Source organism: Anguilla anguilla, chromosome 6 (genome assembly GCF_013347855.1).
Source record: "Anguilla anguilla isolate fAngAng1 chromosome 6, fAngAng1.pri, whole genome shotgun sequence".
In the NCBI taxonomy this organism is placed as follows: domain Eukaryota; kingdom Metazoa; phylum Chordata; class Actinopteri; order Anguilliformes; family Anguillidae; genus Anguilla; species Anguilla anguilla.
Window position 1 is genome coordinate 7290932 of NC_049206.1, and position 16275 is coordinate 7307206.

Below are 16275 nucleotides of genomic sequence, written 5' to 3' on the forward strand. Positions count from 1 at the left end.
ATTGGTCGTGTCCTGACTGTGCCAGTGGGAATGAGGTGCAGCTAAGTGTGCTTGAGTACTGCATCATAAGCAGGCACACGCACAACGGAGGGAAATGATGAGGCAAAAATCATAAACCATTGATGTTCTGCAGAGAATCAGCTCACCGATAACTGGCTTTGACAGCATTGGCGGTGGCTACAGGCACAAGATGAAGTCTCTATCAAACGCTGTCTGTTTTCTGAGACTCCCCCCCCCCCCCCCCCCCCCTTCTCCACCCCCTCCCCACCCCCTCCCCCCCCGCCACCCCCCGTCGGCAGGCTCAAAATCTTTCCGATATCACGCGAATCCTGATTTGACCGGCGAACAGACTGATACAAAAATAATTTTTTAGCATCTCGGTGATTGCGTGCCTGGTGTGAAAATGCCATTTCCGCCACTGTCCAATAAAGGGGGAGAGCCTGGCGGTAGTGATCCCAGGAGGCGTCTGTGACATTAACGGCGGTGCCCGGCTGGATCCAGACCTGTTGTTTCTGGGCATGTGTGCTGTTGGATTTGAATGGCTTAGTCCAGTCCTCATAACTCCCAGAAGCCATGTAATAACGATTAGTTTTATTGCCTGCAAGGGCTTCTTGAACTTATAAAATTACGCGACAAAGTTTGCTTCGCCTTAAATGGCTAAGCTGCCGCTTTGTTTACATCTGAACAGCTCTAGAGATATGTTGATATTCAAAAAAGATTCTAAAAAATGTGTTAATATTCAAACATTATACATTAAGGATACAGGTTCATATCAATTTGGGAAATGATAGATCCACTCCACCTTAGACCACAAATTAAAATTTTATGAATCACTTTAATCCCGCACTTATATGGAACTGAGGCCATTCTAAGTGTTTCCTAAGTGTTTACAGCATTGTCTCAGGTCAAACTGTCCTTTTAAGAAAACTCAAAAAAAATATAAAAAAAGACATTTTGGTGGTGAAATACATTGTGTAAGCCCTGAATGTTTTCCACTGACAGTTATGGATGATTAAAACAATGCTGACAGCCGGAACAAGACTTTGTTCTAATGCCTTTTCAAATCCCTAACAAGATATTCCTCTGTCTCTGTTACTTTCTCTCTGTTCTGTTAGCTTTAACTTAATGAAGGCTGTGTCTTCACACACACGCACATCCACAGACACATTTAGTATTATTATCAGCAGTTTTCCTCCATTTTATATGATTCAGTTCTTGAAAGAGTGGCTTTAAGCTTCTCATAGCATTGACGGTGTCTAGGCAACTAATAATGGGGGCAAGTTTTGAAGTTCTAAGTCATCTGTGTGTACGCTGTTATTTGCGTCTGTTATCTGGTAAATTTCAGTCACAGGAACAATAGACAGGACTTCCCAGATAAATGTTTACGTTACTAAGTTGATTCCGAGGAGTTCCCGCACCAGGTGGGAAAGAAGATGAGCAAGAAGAAGTGGCGGAGCCAAGAGAGAACGATTTTTTGGAAAAGGGGCTGCGGTGGAGGGCTGGAACCGAAGGGCTGGGACTGGTGGGATCTGTAGCCATAATTCAGTGTGTCACATACAAAACACCTGCAATATACTGTAACACACGGACATACACACACGTACGCTCTCACACACACATGCACACACGCTCACACACACGCATGCACGCGCGCACACATCCACACACACGCACGCATGCACCCACCTACTCACACACCCTCTCACACACACACACACACGCACACACACACGCATGCACGCGCGCACACATCCACGCACGCACACACACGCACGCATGCACATTTCCACGCACACATCCACACACACACACACACACACACACACACACTCACGCACAGCTGTCAGACTGGCCCGTACCGCTCTGTGTAATGAGTTTCACCAGGCCACAGGGCCTGCTGCTGCTCTCTGAAACGCTCATATGGAGCGTGCCGTTAGGCAGGTGCGGAGCAAATTAGCCTCTGTGTTCTTTTGTCGCAGGATGCGTAAACATATGGTCACACTCATTGTTACGAGCGCCTGAATATTCATGCGTTTGTATTCTGCCGTTTTGCGTAGGAGTGCGGCTACATCAGAATGACCGGCTTTTCTCCGTGTTGGACTTCAGGGGAAATATACACCTTTATGATATATCGCTTCTTATTCCTTCAGTACGGCCCTATTTGAATCATCTATATGGTCTATGAATGATTAGATTTACATGTGCAATGAACAGTAACTTTCTGTGGTGCAACTGTTTCAATGAATCATTTTCTTTTTCCTGTGTCTTTCTCTCTTAACATTCCTTTCAATATGCATATGGATGTGAGAGGACAGTTTGTGTATAGCGTTTAAGAGATGTATTTTTAACGGCATACTATGCAACATTTGTTAGTCTTGCTGTGGCCGTGTGTTTACAATCAATGAAGTCTCCTACACAGTTTTCTACTCCGCCCACTAACCCTGAGCACCCGACTTCAGACACCTAGCTACCGAATGTATCCAGCTGGATAGTTAGAGGTAACATTACTTACAGGTCCAACAGAAAACAAGCCAACTCCGCATCGCGTTTCATCCCCTTGGCGAACTTCAGCTGACGCCACTGAGGAAGTGTAATTCCAAGGTTAACTCTAGTTCTTAAGCGAGCTTGTCGTTTTTGCTTCGCTGTATCTGGGCTTCTCTCCCGCCATTGCAGCAGCTAGCTAGCTAGCAACAAACACATTCCGCAGAACTCTTATCCCACACCACAGGCTCTGTAGCTACATTCCAGTGGGACCAAATGTTATCTGTTAAGAGCTGAACTAACACTGGGCATTTTACTGTGCATTAAGATGACTTCAGTGATAAAGTAATCGATTTCTTGTACTAGACTCAAGTATGTCTATCCCAAGACCATTCAGTTGGGATCTGTATCCGACAAATATAGCAAGCAGCAGCTCAAAGCTCTGGCAGATGGTAAGAAAAAGCGGATCAGAACTGGAAAGGGATTTGTATTTCATTTCTGAGAAGCACACTAAAGCTGTCACTCTTCTGTGTCTTTAAAAAAAAGAAGTAAATCCACCATTTATAACATCTCCTGGGTTCTTCTGATCTCTGTGGATCATCATTGTGGTATCACCGTTGTTGTTTTTACTTTCAAGCAGTTAAAGGCTCTTTTGATCGCCGATAAAAAACATTACAGTGACATTTCATGTGTGCTGTCTTCGGAAATCTAAAATGAAAGAACCGCATTTGCACTAGATAGTGTCAGTGAGTGTTGAAAAATGTGAGAACAATGTGAAGATTGTGGATGAGCAGGGCCATTCTGTACGTCTGAATCCCATTTGAACTGGTTATAACTTTATCCCGTGAGGTTTTTAAGGTGGATCCTGTCACATGGACCTTGCTATATATGGCATAATTAGTGTTTTTTTTATTATTTTTTTATTTTATTTTGCAGTTCTGGTGGTAACTCTTGAAGTAGGAACATAGGAATAGGAATAAATATCAGTAATGCAATAAGCTCTCGAAGCCTCTTCAACTCAAGAGAAAGGTAATATGAGCCATTTCCGATGTGCGGATACAATTGTGCAGGAAAGTTACGCAGTTTTTAATTTCTCTGCATGAAATCGGCTGTGGTTTGCTTTCTCCACAGTTAGAAAGTTAAGTGGGCATCCACACTGGAATTCCTTCCGTCGTTCCTCTTTGGATTGAAAAATAATTTTTATAGACAATTTGTGGGAGAAAAAGCACTCAAATCAGGGAAGAGCCTGGGATGATAGGTCTCAAGCTTCTGTGAATGAGGCCTGCTAGGATTGGTCAATTTTAGAGCTTAAGCTGGCCAAAAGCTTCTGCGAACGAGACCTGATCGGATTGGTCAATTTTACAGCTTAAGCTGGTCAAAAGATCTCTGGTCAAGGGAAGCAACGGTGATATGTTATTGAAGGTAACGTTGTACTGACTCTGTTAGCTATGTGACGACATAGATGGCCCGGAGGCATTCGGGCGGTTTTCACCGGGCAACGAGCTGAAGACTGAAGTGTTCTTCTTCGGACCGCCCGAGCAAAGGTGTCCCGATGCGCATCCTCCTCTTCAGCGCGGCTACAATCAGAGTTTTATTTCCTCTGTGAAAGCAGATAATGCTTTCCATGTGGGTGTTCAGGCCTGTTAATCATTTTTACCCAGGAAGTGCCAAGAACCGATGCACCGCAAAACCGGTGTCGTCCATCTCTCGCCTTTTGTTCGTATCAGAACCCAGACAATGAAAGCCAGATGTTATTTGTTGAGTCTTTGCAGGGCTGCCAGAATCGCGTTGATACCTAGCGGCTCGCTGCTTTCATAAAACTGGTAATATTCCCAGCTCTTCTGGCCAGAGAGGGGCCCCCGTGATGAATTTGGGAATTTTCACGTTGAAATGTTTACCTGTTTATGAACAAAAGAGCTTCTCAGTGTGCTCAGGCAAAAGGGACATCAAAGAAAAGCCTTTGAGCAGCAGGTACTATATGGCAGAAGAGTGGTTCTTTATATTTAATTCTTTCTTTTTTCTTTCTTTGTCTCTCTCTCTCTCTCTCTCTCTCTCTCTCTTTCTGTCTTTGTATTTCTGTATCTCAATAATGTTGCACTTCCACAGCGAAGGAATTGCAGCCCACATCGGCTGTCTGGAAAGCAATTACCGTCTCCGGATTGTTAATTATCTTGTGCCGTCGCCCTGCGTGATTATGATCTGACATTATCCGCGCATTCACACCTGCGTCTCGAGCGGTGGAGGACTGGACATATGTTGAGATGCAGAAGCAGGATGGGGGCCTTGAGGGGGGGGGGGGGAATGGCTGAAATGCACCAGGACATCAAACTACTGTCATCCAGCAAGCCAAGGTCGTCCTCACCCCAGGGTTCTTTACTCTTGGCAGAACAAGGCAAGGAAAAATACTCCTTTTCCCCCTTCTTCCTTGGAAGAGCAAGAAAGCGGGGACCCTTAGCCAAGGCCCAAGGCTGCGTGCCTAAAATCGAATCGCTCACGGCCCCCTAATTATTTACAACTTCTGGGGGAGGGGTGGGGGGGTGGGGGGAGCGTGGCCAAAAACATCTCATTAGGACACAGATTATCCAGATTTGCATTGATAATTTCATTCTGAGTGTGCGTATTAAAAAGTTTCATTTTCAATTTGAGTGTTGCAGTTGATTGTGTCGGTTGGGATTGTGGGAGTGCGGCCTGGCTGCTGACTGTCACCCATTCATTAGTGTGCAGGCTATCTGGGTATTATGTCAGTGCATTCGGTGCTGTGGCTTACTAGGTGTCTGACTATGTCAGTGCAGTCAGTAGCCTACTGAGGCTAGCTAGATGGCTAGCTATGTCAGCGCATTCAGTACTGTGACTCGGCTAGGTGGCTACTGTAACTATGTCAGTACATTCAGTAGCCTACTGTGGCTAGCTAGATGGCTATGTCAGTGCATTCTGTACTGTGGCTAGCTAGCTGACATTAGCTTTGAAGCAGGATTATGGAATATAGCTGCATTTAGATACATAATAGTTACAAAGATCCAAGTAGGTAACAGTCTTCCCTTCTTTCTGAAATGATAGCTGTTTATTACTATTATTAGTGTTTTGTGTGTTGTGTGTGTGTGTTTTTTTTGTTTTGTTTGTTTATGTTTGTTTTTTTGTGTAGGCCTTGCTTAAACTGTGCCCATGCCTAGCTCAGTGGACTAGTTAAAATGTCTGACTCAGTCCCCTGCTCAAAAAGCTGTGAGAGCCTTACTGTACATTTTCCAAAGTTATTATAGTAATTTCTGTAGTAGTTGGCAAATTACAGACAACTAATGAGTATCAGATCACTTGACACAATCTATGACTATGCCGAGATGGTTTATGTGACTAGAGGCAGGGAATTATTATGATTATGATGATGATGACGAGGATGATGATGGTGATTATTATTATTATTATTATTATTATTATTTTGACAAACAAAGAAGGGGGAAAGAAAAAGGCTAAAAGAAACCCCTCTGGCTTGGTGTTTAAAAATGTGGACCTTACTGGCCCCGGCAAGAATCAAATAAAACATTACAATCAGTTTTAAGATCCATAAAGGAGAATTTTAAACTGTAAGTACTCATGTGGGAAGGTGGACAGTAAAATAGGAATTATTACGGAGGGGGGGTGACTGCGGCTAAAGTTCCACTAGTCTTTCCACCATTAAAACTGGAACGGGATGCAATCCACAAATCCTGTCAGACGTTTGTCATAGTCCTATCATATGTACAACATTTTAAAGAGAGCTTGGACAAAATCTAGAGACCGGCGGGGTTTTCGAAAGGATGCTCTGCGGGAAGTGGTGGGCTCCGATTCAATGCCATGAGAAGTAACTCCATAAAAAGAACTTTATCACCCCTTTCAAAGCCACGTCAAGCTGTCCAGGTGTTTTGAGAGAGCACCTGTCAGGGATTTATGGCTTTGTTTATGCTCCATTGGCTCCTTTTTCGACGTGTCAAATGGAGCAAATATCATGAAGAACGTTTCTAGTAATTACATGGGACACGCTCATAATAAAAAGAATACATGTTGTATGGTGTGATAAATCATTGGCCTCATTGCTGGCATTTTGAAATGATGTGAACAGGAGCCGAAGGTTCACACTGAACCACAGGGATAAACACAAGGCCGTTCGCATTGGCATCCGTTTTAAAGTGAAGTAATATTCCGTGAGTCCGGGGGTAAAACAGTGATTGCGACATCAAAAAACACGAAAAAAAAAAAACGACCAATCACCATCATTCGCAATGAGAAGGCTGGCTCCGTTACACAGACTCAAACGAATAAAATTACTCAATAAAACGCGGGCGGAATCTGGCCGGCGCGTCGTATTTTAAATTGATAAATTGACGATAATAATATTTCAAAGCTCTGACTTCACGCGCGCTGCAACTTGCGAGGGAGTCGATCGTTTAAGCCGGGCACGTCCGCTGGAATTAAAGACGAATTGCCGCCGTTGTCTGGCGTCCCGTAAAACGGGAAAGCCGAAGCGGTTTGACGTCAGGCGGCCGCTGGCGCGAGCGCCGGGTCGATTAGTAACAGTCGAGGTTTCGTGAAGAAAAAAAAAAAAAAGGCTCTTGCAGGTATGAGGCGGGCTCAGGAGCCACGGCTCGGCACGCTTCCCCGGCGCGTTTGTTTGTGGAAACGGTTAGCTCAGAGGGTGCCCGGAGGGCTACAGTATATTCTCGCGCGGCGTCCGGCCAACGGTCTGGTTAGCGGGAGTCACGTCGAGTTCACCGATTGGTTTTAAGGCAGCGGCATGATCTGCCGTGTGGGGGGAATCCAACACGCTCTCCGCGGAGCCTGCTGGGATAAGGATGTATGAGCCAAAACATCGAAGCTTCCTTCTGCAGGCTGCGAGCGGCCTTCTCTTGTTTCCAACTCATAGCTCAAGGCCTGAACTTTTCGTTTGTTATGCAGGCCGCAGTATTCAGTGTCCGGATTGGTCAGTACAAACGGGAATCACTGCCAGTGCTTATAGAGTACGTCCACGCTTGGCTCTGTGAGGCGCCACGTTTCCATAGTGACAAAAAACGCAAACACAAGATGGCGCACAAGGCAGTTCAGGAGCCTGCAGAGCAACGAGCCAGTGATGCGGATTTGCGAAGCGGCTGCTGGGAGCGCTGAGAAGACCCTCACCGGGGTCACAAGAGCAGCTTTCCCTCGGTTTCTTGAAGCAGCACAGCAGCAGAACTTATCACGGTATTTTTTTTGTTTCCCATTAATGTCTTTCCGCTGCTCTCTCCAGGCCCTAATTTGGCTCCTGAGCTCCAGAGCTTTCCCTCCCCGCCGCCCCCAGACAGATAGCGCACGCGTCTGCAGCGAGCGTATTAAAGTGACGCCGTCCCTCTCGACGTCAGTCTTCATTTCCCTCGCCCGCGGCCTTCCGTGGGTTCTCGGCGCGAGGCATAACACGTTGCTCTGACAGGTCCCCTCGCGGCCATTTTTACTGCTTTTCCAAAGACGGTCTCCCTGGCATCCGTCTGAGTCTGCATACCAGAGCCGTGTCCCAGAGTGTTAAGTGGGCCTTTTTTTTTTTTTTTTTTGAATGGGCACGCTGGACTGGTTTCTGACGGCACCCTCAGAGGTGGGCCCCTCCCCGGCTAAAGCACGCTGTGGTATGGAACATCTCCATCCCTCTTTCTGTCTCTCTCTCTCTCTCCATCTCTCTCTCTCTCTCTCTCTCTCTCTGTCTCTCTCTCTCTCTCTCTCTCTCTCTCTCTCTCTCTCTGTTACTCTGGGAGAAACGCATACTTTAGAGCAGGCGGGGTGCTTTGTTTCCTCCTATTGGGTAAAGTTTCGCTGAGGTCTTTATTTCGATCGCGCTTTGAGATCGCCGCGTGAAACCCAAAACGTCGGCGCCCCCCCCCCTCGGTCTAAAACGTCAGGCCCCAGCAGTTGGACGGACGGAGTGCAAATTTCTTCAAATCAGGAGGGGGGGGGGGGCCTCTCCGGTCCCGCGGGGCTGTTTCAGCTCATGCCCAATTAACGCGGCGGAGAAGCGGCCCGCTTCCACGCTCGTGTTTATTTCAGACGTCTAGCGGTCCCCGCGCCAGCCCGCAACTTTTTCCCCCCCCTGATTAACACAACCCTTATGCGTCCTCGTTTAAAAACCGCCAGCCGGGGCAGACTCTCAGCTGCGGCGTAAGTCGCAAGGAATGTCTGCTGAAGTAAAAAGTATGCGTTTTGGGTGCCTATATGAACTCGGTTTTATTGTACTTAATTCCCGAGGCATTTATTACACGTCTGTCTGTTTCAGTTTTTTTGTTTTTTTTTCCTATTCCGTGGTAAAGGAGGTACGCTAGTGCGCTCTGCCAGTGTAATGCGCCATGCAGCTAAGGGTTTTTATTTATTTATTTTTTATTTTTATTTTTTTCATATTTTGACCTTGACATTGCGCAGATTAGTTTTCGAGAACCTGTGCCATCTGGTCGATTGATCTCGACGATGTGCTCGAGCGCGGAGTGAAGGATGATCTTTTTTGAGAAAGTGCGACGCCGTTTTTGAGTGGTGCGACGATTGCTCAGAGCTGCCTGATTGCGCTTAAAGGTCGTCTCTGATTTCACGTGAAGCCCCGCGCAGCCGAAGTGGTCTTGCTAGCAAATTAGTCACACTCCAAGAGAGGAGATCCTGGAGTGGTCTGCACTGCAGGGAAAGCATTTAGGTTCCTGTTCATAAATTTTAACGTTTTTTTGAAGTGCGAGTTACGAGTTAGATTTTTTTTGTTTATTTTTTTATTTCTGACCCATCGTTTGGATTGTCGTGGGTTTATTTTGTTCTGATGTTTCCTTTGGAGGCCTCGTCTGTCTCATACGCGTAGTGCGTGTGCGGTATGCGTAATGACTTCCTGTCTTTGCAGAGTCCTTGCTGAGCTTCGTGGATGACATCCTGTCTGGGGCCAAGTCTCCGTGTGTGATGCTGGGGGACATCCCCGGCCTCCTCGCCTCCTCCATCAGCATGATAATCCGCTGCCTGGAGCCTGACACCACCTACATGTGAGTTATGACCACCTTATGACACCAATGTGCCCGTTATAACAACCTTATACCACCTACATGTGAGTTATAACCACCTTATGACACCAATGTGCCAGTTATAACAACCTTATACCACCTACATGTGAGTTATGACCACCTTATGACACCAATGTGCGCTTTATGACAACCATATACCACCAATCTGTGAGTTATGACCACCTTATAACACCAACCTGTGAGTTACAATAACCTTATACCACCTACATGTGAGTTATGACCACCTTATAACACCAATGTGCCCGTTATAACAACCTTATACCACCTACATGTGAGTTATGACTACCTTATAACACCAATGTGCCCGTTATAACAACCTTATACCACCTACATGTGAGTTATGACCACCTTATGACACCAATGTGCGCTTTATGACAACCATATACCACCAATCTGAGTTATGACCACCTTATAACACCAATGTGCCCGTTATAACAACCTTATACCACCTACATGTGAGTTATGACCACCTTATAACACCAATGTGCCCGTTGTAACAACCTTATACCACCTACATGTGAGTTATGACCACCTTATGACACCAATGTGCGCTTTATGACAACCTTATACCACCAATCTGTGAGTTATGACCACCTTATGACACCAATGTGCGCGTTATAACAATCTTATACCACCTACATGTGAGTTATGACCACCTTATGACACCAATGTGCGCTTTATGACAACCTTATTCCACCTACATGTGAGTTATGACCAACTTATACCACCAATGTGCACGTTATAACAATCTTATACCACCTACATGTGAGTTATGACCACCTTATAACACCAATGTGCCCGTTGTAACAACCTTATACCACCTACATGTGAGTTATGACCACCTTATGACACCAATGTGCGCTTTATGACAACCTTATACCACCAATCTGTGAGTTATGACCACCTTATGACACCAATGTGCGCGTTATAACAATCTTATACCACCTACATGTGAGTTATGACCACCTTATGACACCAATGTGCGCTTTATGACAACCTTATTCCACCTACATGTGAGTTATGACCAACTTATACCACCAATGTGCACGTTATAACAATCTTATACCACCTACATGTGAGTTATGACCAACTTATACCACCAATGTGCGTGTTATAACAATCTTATACCACCAATCTGTGAGTTACAACGACCATATACCACCTTCACACAAGTTATAATGACCTTATGCCACCAACATACCTTTTTGTGAGTTATAGCAAACTTATGCCACCAATGTGTGAGTTATAGTAAGCTTATACCACCGTTTGACTTATAACAACCTCATACTACCAATATGTGTTATAACAACCTTATACCACCAACGTGTGTGATACAAAGCTTATACCACCAATGTTTGACTTATAGCAACCTTATACATGTCATAACAATCTTATACCACTAACTTGGGTGTTACAATAACCTCATGCCACCAACTTGTGAGTTACAACAACCATATACCAGCTACATGTGAGTTATAACAACTTTATACCACCAACGTGTGAATTATAACAAATAGCAGAATGTGCATCCATGGAATATGTGCAGCGTGATCCTGTGATATTCTTTAATGAGGTACATTCATTTTTGTCTAGGCAAAAACATGGAATCTCTGTTTTGATTTTAATGTACTGAATGAACTGGAGGCTCAAATTTGGGTGTTTTAAATATATTTCAGACAGCTAAGGAAGTGGGCTAAGCCTTGGCAGGTAATAAAAGTGTGTCAGTGAAGCACTTGATGCTAATAGCGGTAATAGCAGTGAAGAGATGAATGTGTTGGGAATGGTTAGCGGGTAGAACACAGGAAAATAACGTTCTGCCTGGCTCCATCCAATAACGTGTGGTCTCCCCATTGACACGCTCACTGCTGTCAATCAAACTGAACAAAAAAAATAGGAACATTGATAGTGAGCTCAGCCACTGACAATCCTGCAGCCCATCAGAATACAAAAGAAAAATAAATCAACATAAAGTGTGCAAAGTGTAGGAGATGAGTAGTAGTAGTAGTAGTAGTAATAGCCGTAGCAGTAGTATTCATAGTAGTAGTAGTAGTAATATTAGTATCAGCAGCAGCACTGTGTTCCAGAGTTTATATGTGACTTACAACTTTAATTTTCAAATAAATACTGACTATTTTTTTTTTCTCCTTTAATAGTTCTGTTTGGTAGGTTCATCAGATTGAACTGTGTCACTTGGGACCATCCTGTGGTCCCGCGTGCGTACTGTGATACCAAGCATTTGTGGTGCATTGGAGTGATTCAGCGAGGGAAATTCAGTATAAATATATTAATGTTACACAGCAAGCTGTGGACTGTAGCCGGAAGGTTCTGGAACAGTCCAGGTCACATTCTTATTTTTACTGCGGTAGGATGACACCATGGAGGGAAGGTAACCCAGGGGGGATTTCAGTGAACAGAACTTAATAGATCCCATGACCTGCCGGGCACACCCGCACCTCCGAACAGAACTTAATAGATCCTGTGACCCCCCGCACACGGAGAGGAGGATGTAGACAGGGAAAGAATGTAGGCTCCCGTTCATAAATTTTTCATAAAGTTTTTTAAGGAGTCTGGATGACTTTATTTTTTTCATTTTCTTTACCATCACTGGCAGTAAAACAAGTCCCGCAGCAGTCTGAAATGTCAAGAGTAACATATGTTTTACACAGAGTAAAGCTAAACTCAGTTGCTCTTTAATATACAGAACTGCGTGTGCTCACCCTGTAAAATAATCTGCGCTGTCACTTGACAGTTTAATTGGTCAAATAATTTTTATAATATCTGAATTATTGTCTAAATCTGTGAAACCTCAACATTTATTTTAATTCCCAGCATTTGTCTTTGCAATTTACGGAAGTTCAAATAAATGTTGAAGTTCCCACCGGTTGTCTTTGCAAAAGGTGCAATAATCACAGTATGGTTCAATTATCTCAAATGTCAGGAGTGTTCATCATAATTATTTAATGTGAAGTGCTTTCAACAGTGATTAGCCGCAACTATGACTTCATTTTAATACCTTCGAGTCAGCTTGCGAGGGGAAATAGAATAGCCCTTTCAAATGATTTTGCACTTCTGAGAGAACTGTAAATGCAATGTGCTGGATGCAATTTATTTTGCATTCACGATTTAAAAAAATGAATGGCTATCAGCCTCAATATGTGATGGACTATAATTGGCTCTAGTGTGTCCAGGTAAGGTAGAGGGGGATGACAGCACTCAGAAGCCCCCTGCTGGTCAGTTGGGTGCCTGCGTATTTGCCTGTCTAGCTGCACATTAAGGGTGCATTCCAGTCGCGTATTTCATTTTTTTTTTTTTTTTTTTACCATTTATCATTGACGGTGATATAAAAAAAAAAAAATTACAGTATCAACAAATTACAGTATGATGCCAATACAAATTGCAGCGCTGCCTTTATAACTGTGTCGTGAACAATGAAATTATCGATGTGATTTTCCGCCTTTGCTATGAGAACATTTGAACATAACAATGCATAATGACAAGGACCGGCCATTCAAACCCATCGAGGCTTGCGATTTACCTAAAGGCTATACTTTTCTGTAATATGATATAAAACCACCGCTGGAGCAAAACAGGAATGGGGCTTTCTCTGCCCTCTCATTTTGGATGAAGGTGACATGGAGCCGTGTAGCCTGTTGTACTGGAGTTTACCATACTATCTACCCCCTCCCCCCGCATGCACAGGGCTCACCGCTCAGAAAGATTCATGGAGTAATCAGATAGATGCATTTGAGTTTCCATAACGAGGGTCAATAAATGGCTAAAAGAAAGAAAGAAAGAGAGGGAGGGAGAATGAAAGAGAGAAAGAAACGACCAATAAAAACGTCAGATGGATATGCGCTCTTCAAGGTCAGTGCCAATCGCGATGTTTGAGCAGACAGGGAGACTGATCAGCTTGTGTTTGCCTACAGAGTAAAATATTCAGTGTTAAATCAACTCTTACAGAGCATGTGGCCCCTAATGGACTGACAAGCACTCTGTTAGAGTTGAATTAACACTGCATGTTTTACTGTGTGTATGTATATAGAGGTCACACGCACCGAGCATCTGGTCCAAGAGGCCATAAACACCATGTTTTCAGGGACAACAATGCCAACACTGCTGGGGTGGATGAAAAAAACCATAAATAAATGAATGAAGTTTATAAAGTTCATACCTGCTGATTGCATGTTATATTGGCCCCAGAGGTGTCACCAGTAATTTTGGGCCCCACCACCCGCCCTTCTCCCCACTTAAGACATCACTGATTGGCTAGGCCGATGTGTCAGTCAACCTATAATACAGGTACAGTATATAGATTCTGGTTCAGCTGTGAAAATACACGATATTTGTTGCAACCGTGTTAAATGTTTGAAAACAGACAGTGAGGTACAGTATGATTTTTGGTACGTTGTTGTATGTTGTTCAGTGAGAGAGGGCCTTTGCATTTGATAAAAGGAGCATGTAAGTCACTGCCACCTCAATCTCCTTAGCCCCAGAGTCAGCCTTGAGATGCATGTTTTATATTGGCTATGTTCATATGCCTGTCTGGTTGGATGATGCATGTTAAGCACTAGGAAGGCTTTTTATCATGCAAGGTTGACACTTGTGATGTTGATGAATGACATGGCCATAAATAAATGCATGACTTAATCCATCCATCCTAGCACATTCTTTACATACATATATGCTTATTTATCTTCCAATGGGAAAATAAGAAGGGACTGCCCCCCCCCCCCCCCCCAAAAAAAAAAAAAACAAAAAAAAAACATATTTACTCTCCGTTTACCCTCACCTATTAATGTATTTCCTCTGGATTTTATTTATGGTGTGCAATTGAACAAGGAATATATTGTGCCCATGATTGCTGTTTCACATGCTGTTTAAAATAAATATCCCCTGTTACAAACAGGCTAGTAAATTTATCTTTCTTATTCTGATGCAAATGGCTAGGTAGCAACTGTTTGAAGCATCCACCTCTATTACTCAGCCAAGCAGTTATCCAACATGCTTATCATCAGCATATTAATGCAACTGTTACCTTTTTCTTCAGAAATGTGGTTTGTTATGTTCAGTAGTCACAATAAAAAAAAAACAAATTTGATTTAATTGATTGAATATAGTTTTCATTTTAGAATGAGTAATTATACAATATTCCAGTGATTAGAAACATAATCTGACTGTATTTCACAAATCATCTTGACTTTATTTTATGTGGCCAATTTCTATTTCATTTGTGCATGTGCTAAATATTGTGTGTGTGTATTTATCCAAGTGCATAATAGCCTGCCAATTAAGTAATATTTTGCTGAATTTAACGGCTGCCAAGCAGATCTGACTGTTGCACAGCTAGGTGTGCTTTCAGAGAGGGATTTAGATCACGGTGAAGATCACAACTGGATGACATCATGATGAGGTCACCGTCAGCTCAGGGGAGAGAGTAGTCAGATCAGTGCTGGTGTTCTGCACGTGACTCCTGGTCAGCAGTGGGGTCGAAAAGGTCGCAGAGAATGGTCCGTTGCTATGGCGACTGCGGCTGGACCGTCCGATTGGCCCACCACCTGTCCCTTCTCCCCCGTGGCCGTTTCGCCCGCAACATGGCGTCACACGTGCAGCTGATTACCTCGCGCTCCCGGCCTCAAACGCAGGGCCAGATTGGAGAGATTAGACAGTGAGGAAATGTCCCAGGGACATCGTCCCTCCACATGTTCTCTGCCTTTTTCTCCTTTTTTTTGGGGGGGGGGTCGGGGGTCGGGAGGGGGGTGTGATGTACAGAACAGCGCACAAACGCGCACACGCTCCCTCCTCACGTCCCCGCCTGGCCTCCGGCTCATTCATCACGGGTGTCACTTTGAAGCGCGTGATCCCAAAGCGCCCGTTTCCTTCGCCTCCTCGCAAATTCGTCCCGGCGGCGGGACCCCATGCTGCTTTCTGGGACGTAACCCCGTCCGGAACTCTGGAAGCACGGGAGGGGGTCCAGCCACCGGGACGTGCAGGAAGCGATGGGGGGGGGGGGGGGGGGGGGAGACAGGCATTGGATGTTTTAAAGTGAGTGAGACACTCTGTCGAGGCTCATCCATAAAAACCAATTCCACCTCCCAGGACCCCCAGAGTTCAAATGCAGTGTTTCAAAAGAGCTGTGTCGGGCTAACCGAACTTAACATGTGAGGCAGCGGTACCAGCATTTATTCCGCTGTGTACGTCTGATCATCGTGCTGAAGCCTGCGTTCGGGCAGAACGTCAGAGCGTCTGTGGTTCCGCTGTGTCATCACGTATCAAATCAGCGCTGACCAGGCTCTCTCTTACAAAGCGTTTACGTTGCATCCATTTATACAGCTGGATATACACTGAGGCAATGCAGGTTAAGTACCTTGCTCAAGGGTACAACGGCAGAGTCCTACCTGGCAATCGAAGCTGTGACCTTTAGGTTAGAAGACCAGTTCCTTACCCATTATACTACACTGCCACCCAGATACCAGATACGCCACCGCGCCCTCTGTGCCATGCAGGATGGCAGAGCAGAAACGTCAGCTGCTGACGAGGCCTCTGGTGGCCTTAAATATCAACACGGCATTTCGGTCCGTATGTCCTGAGGTTCTCTGTCGCCCGGGAGGGCTGTTTGTGCAGATATCCACTAGATGGAGATGTGATTCAACAGTATCTTTACGAGCATCCCTTTCATCCCTCTCTGTGAAATTGTTTGACCTACGGTGTAGTAACGGTTATGTTGCCACCTCAGTAGAGTTACCATACAAAATGG

General features: G+C 44.7%; 1 protein-coding gene across 5 annotated transcripts in view; it reads left to right on the forward strand.

The window, feature by feature from the left end:
- astn1 (astrotactin 1) overlaps positions 1-16275 on the forward strand; it is a 323396-nt gene that overhangs the window by 292033 nt on the left and 15088 nt on the right. For all 5 annotated transcript variants that reach the window (XM_035422531.1, XM_035422532.1, XM_035422533.1 and 2 more), the window contains one exon: positions 9347-9482. In XM_035422531.1, coding sequence (XP_035278422.1) covers positions 9347-9482 — 136 coding nt within the window. The remainder of the gene's footprint in view (positions 1-9346; positions 9483-16275) is intronic.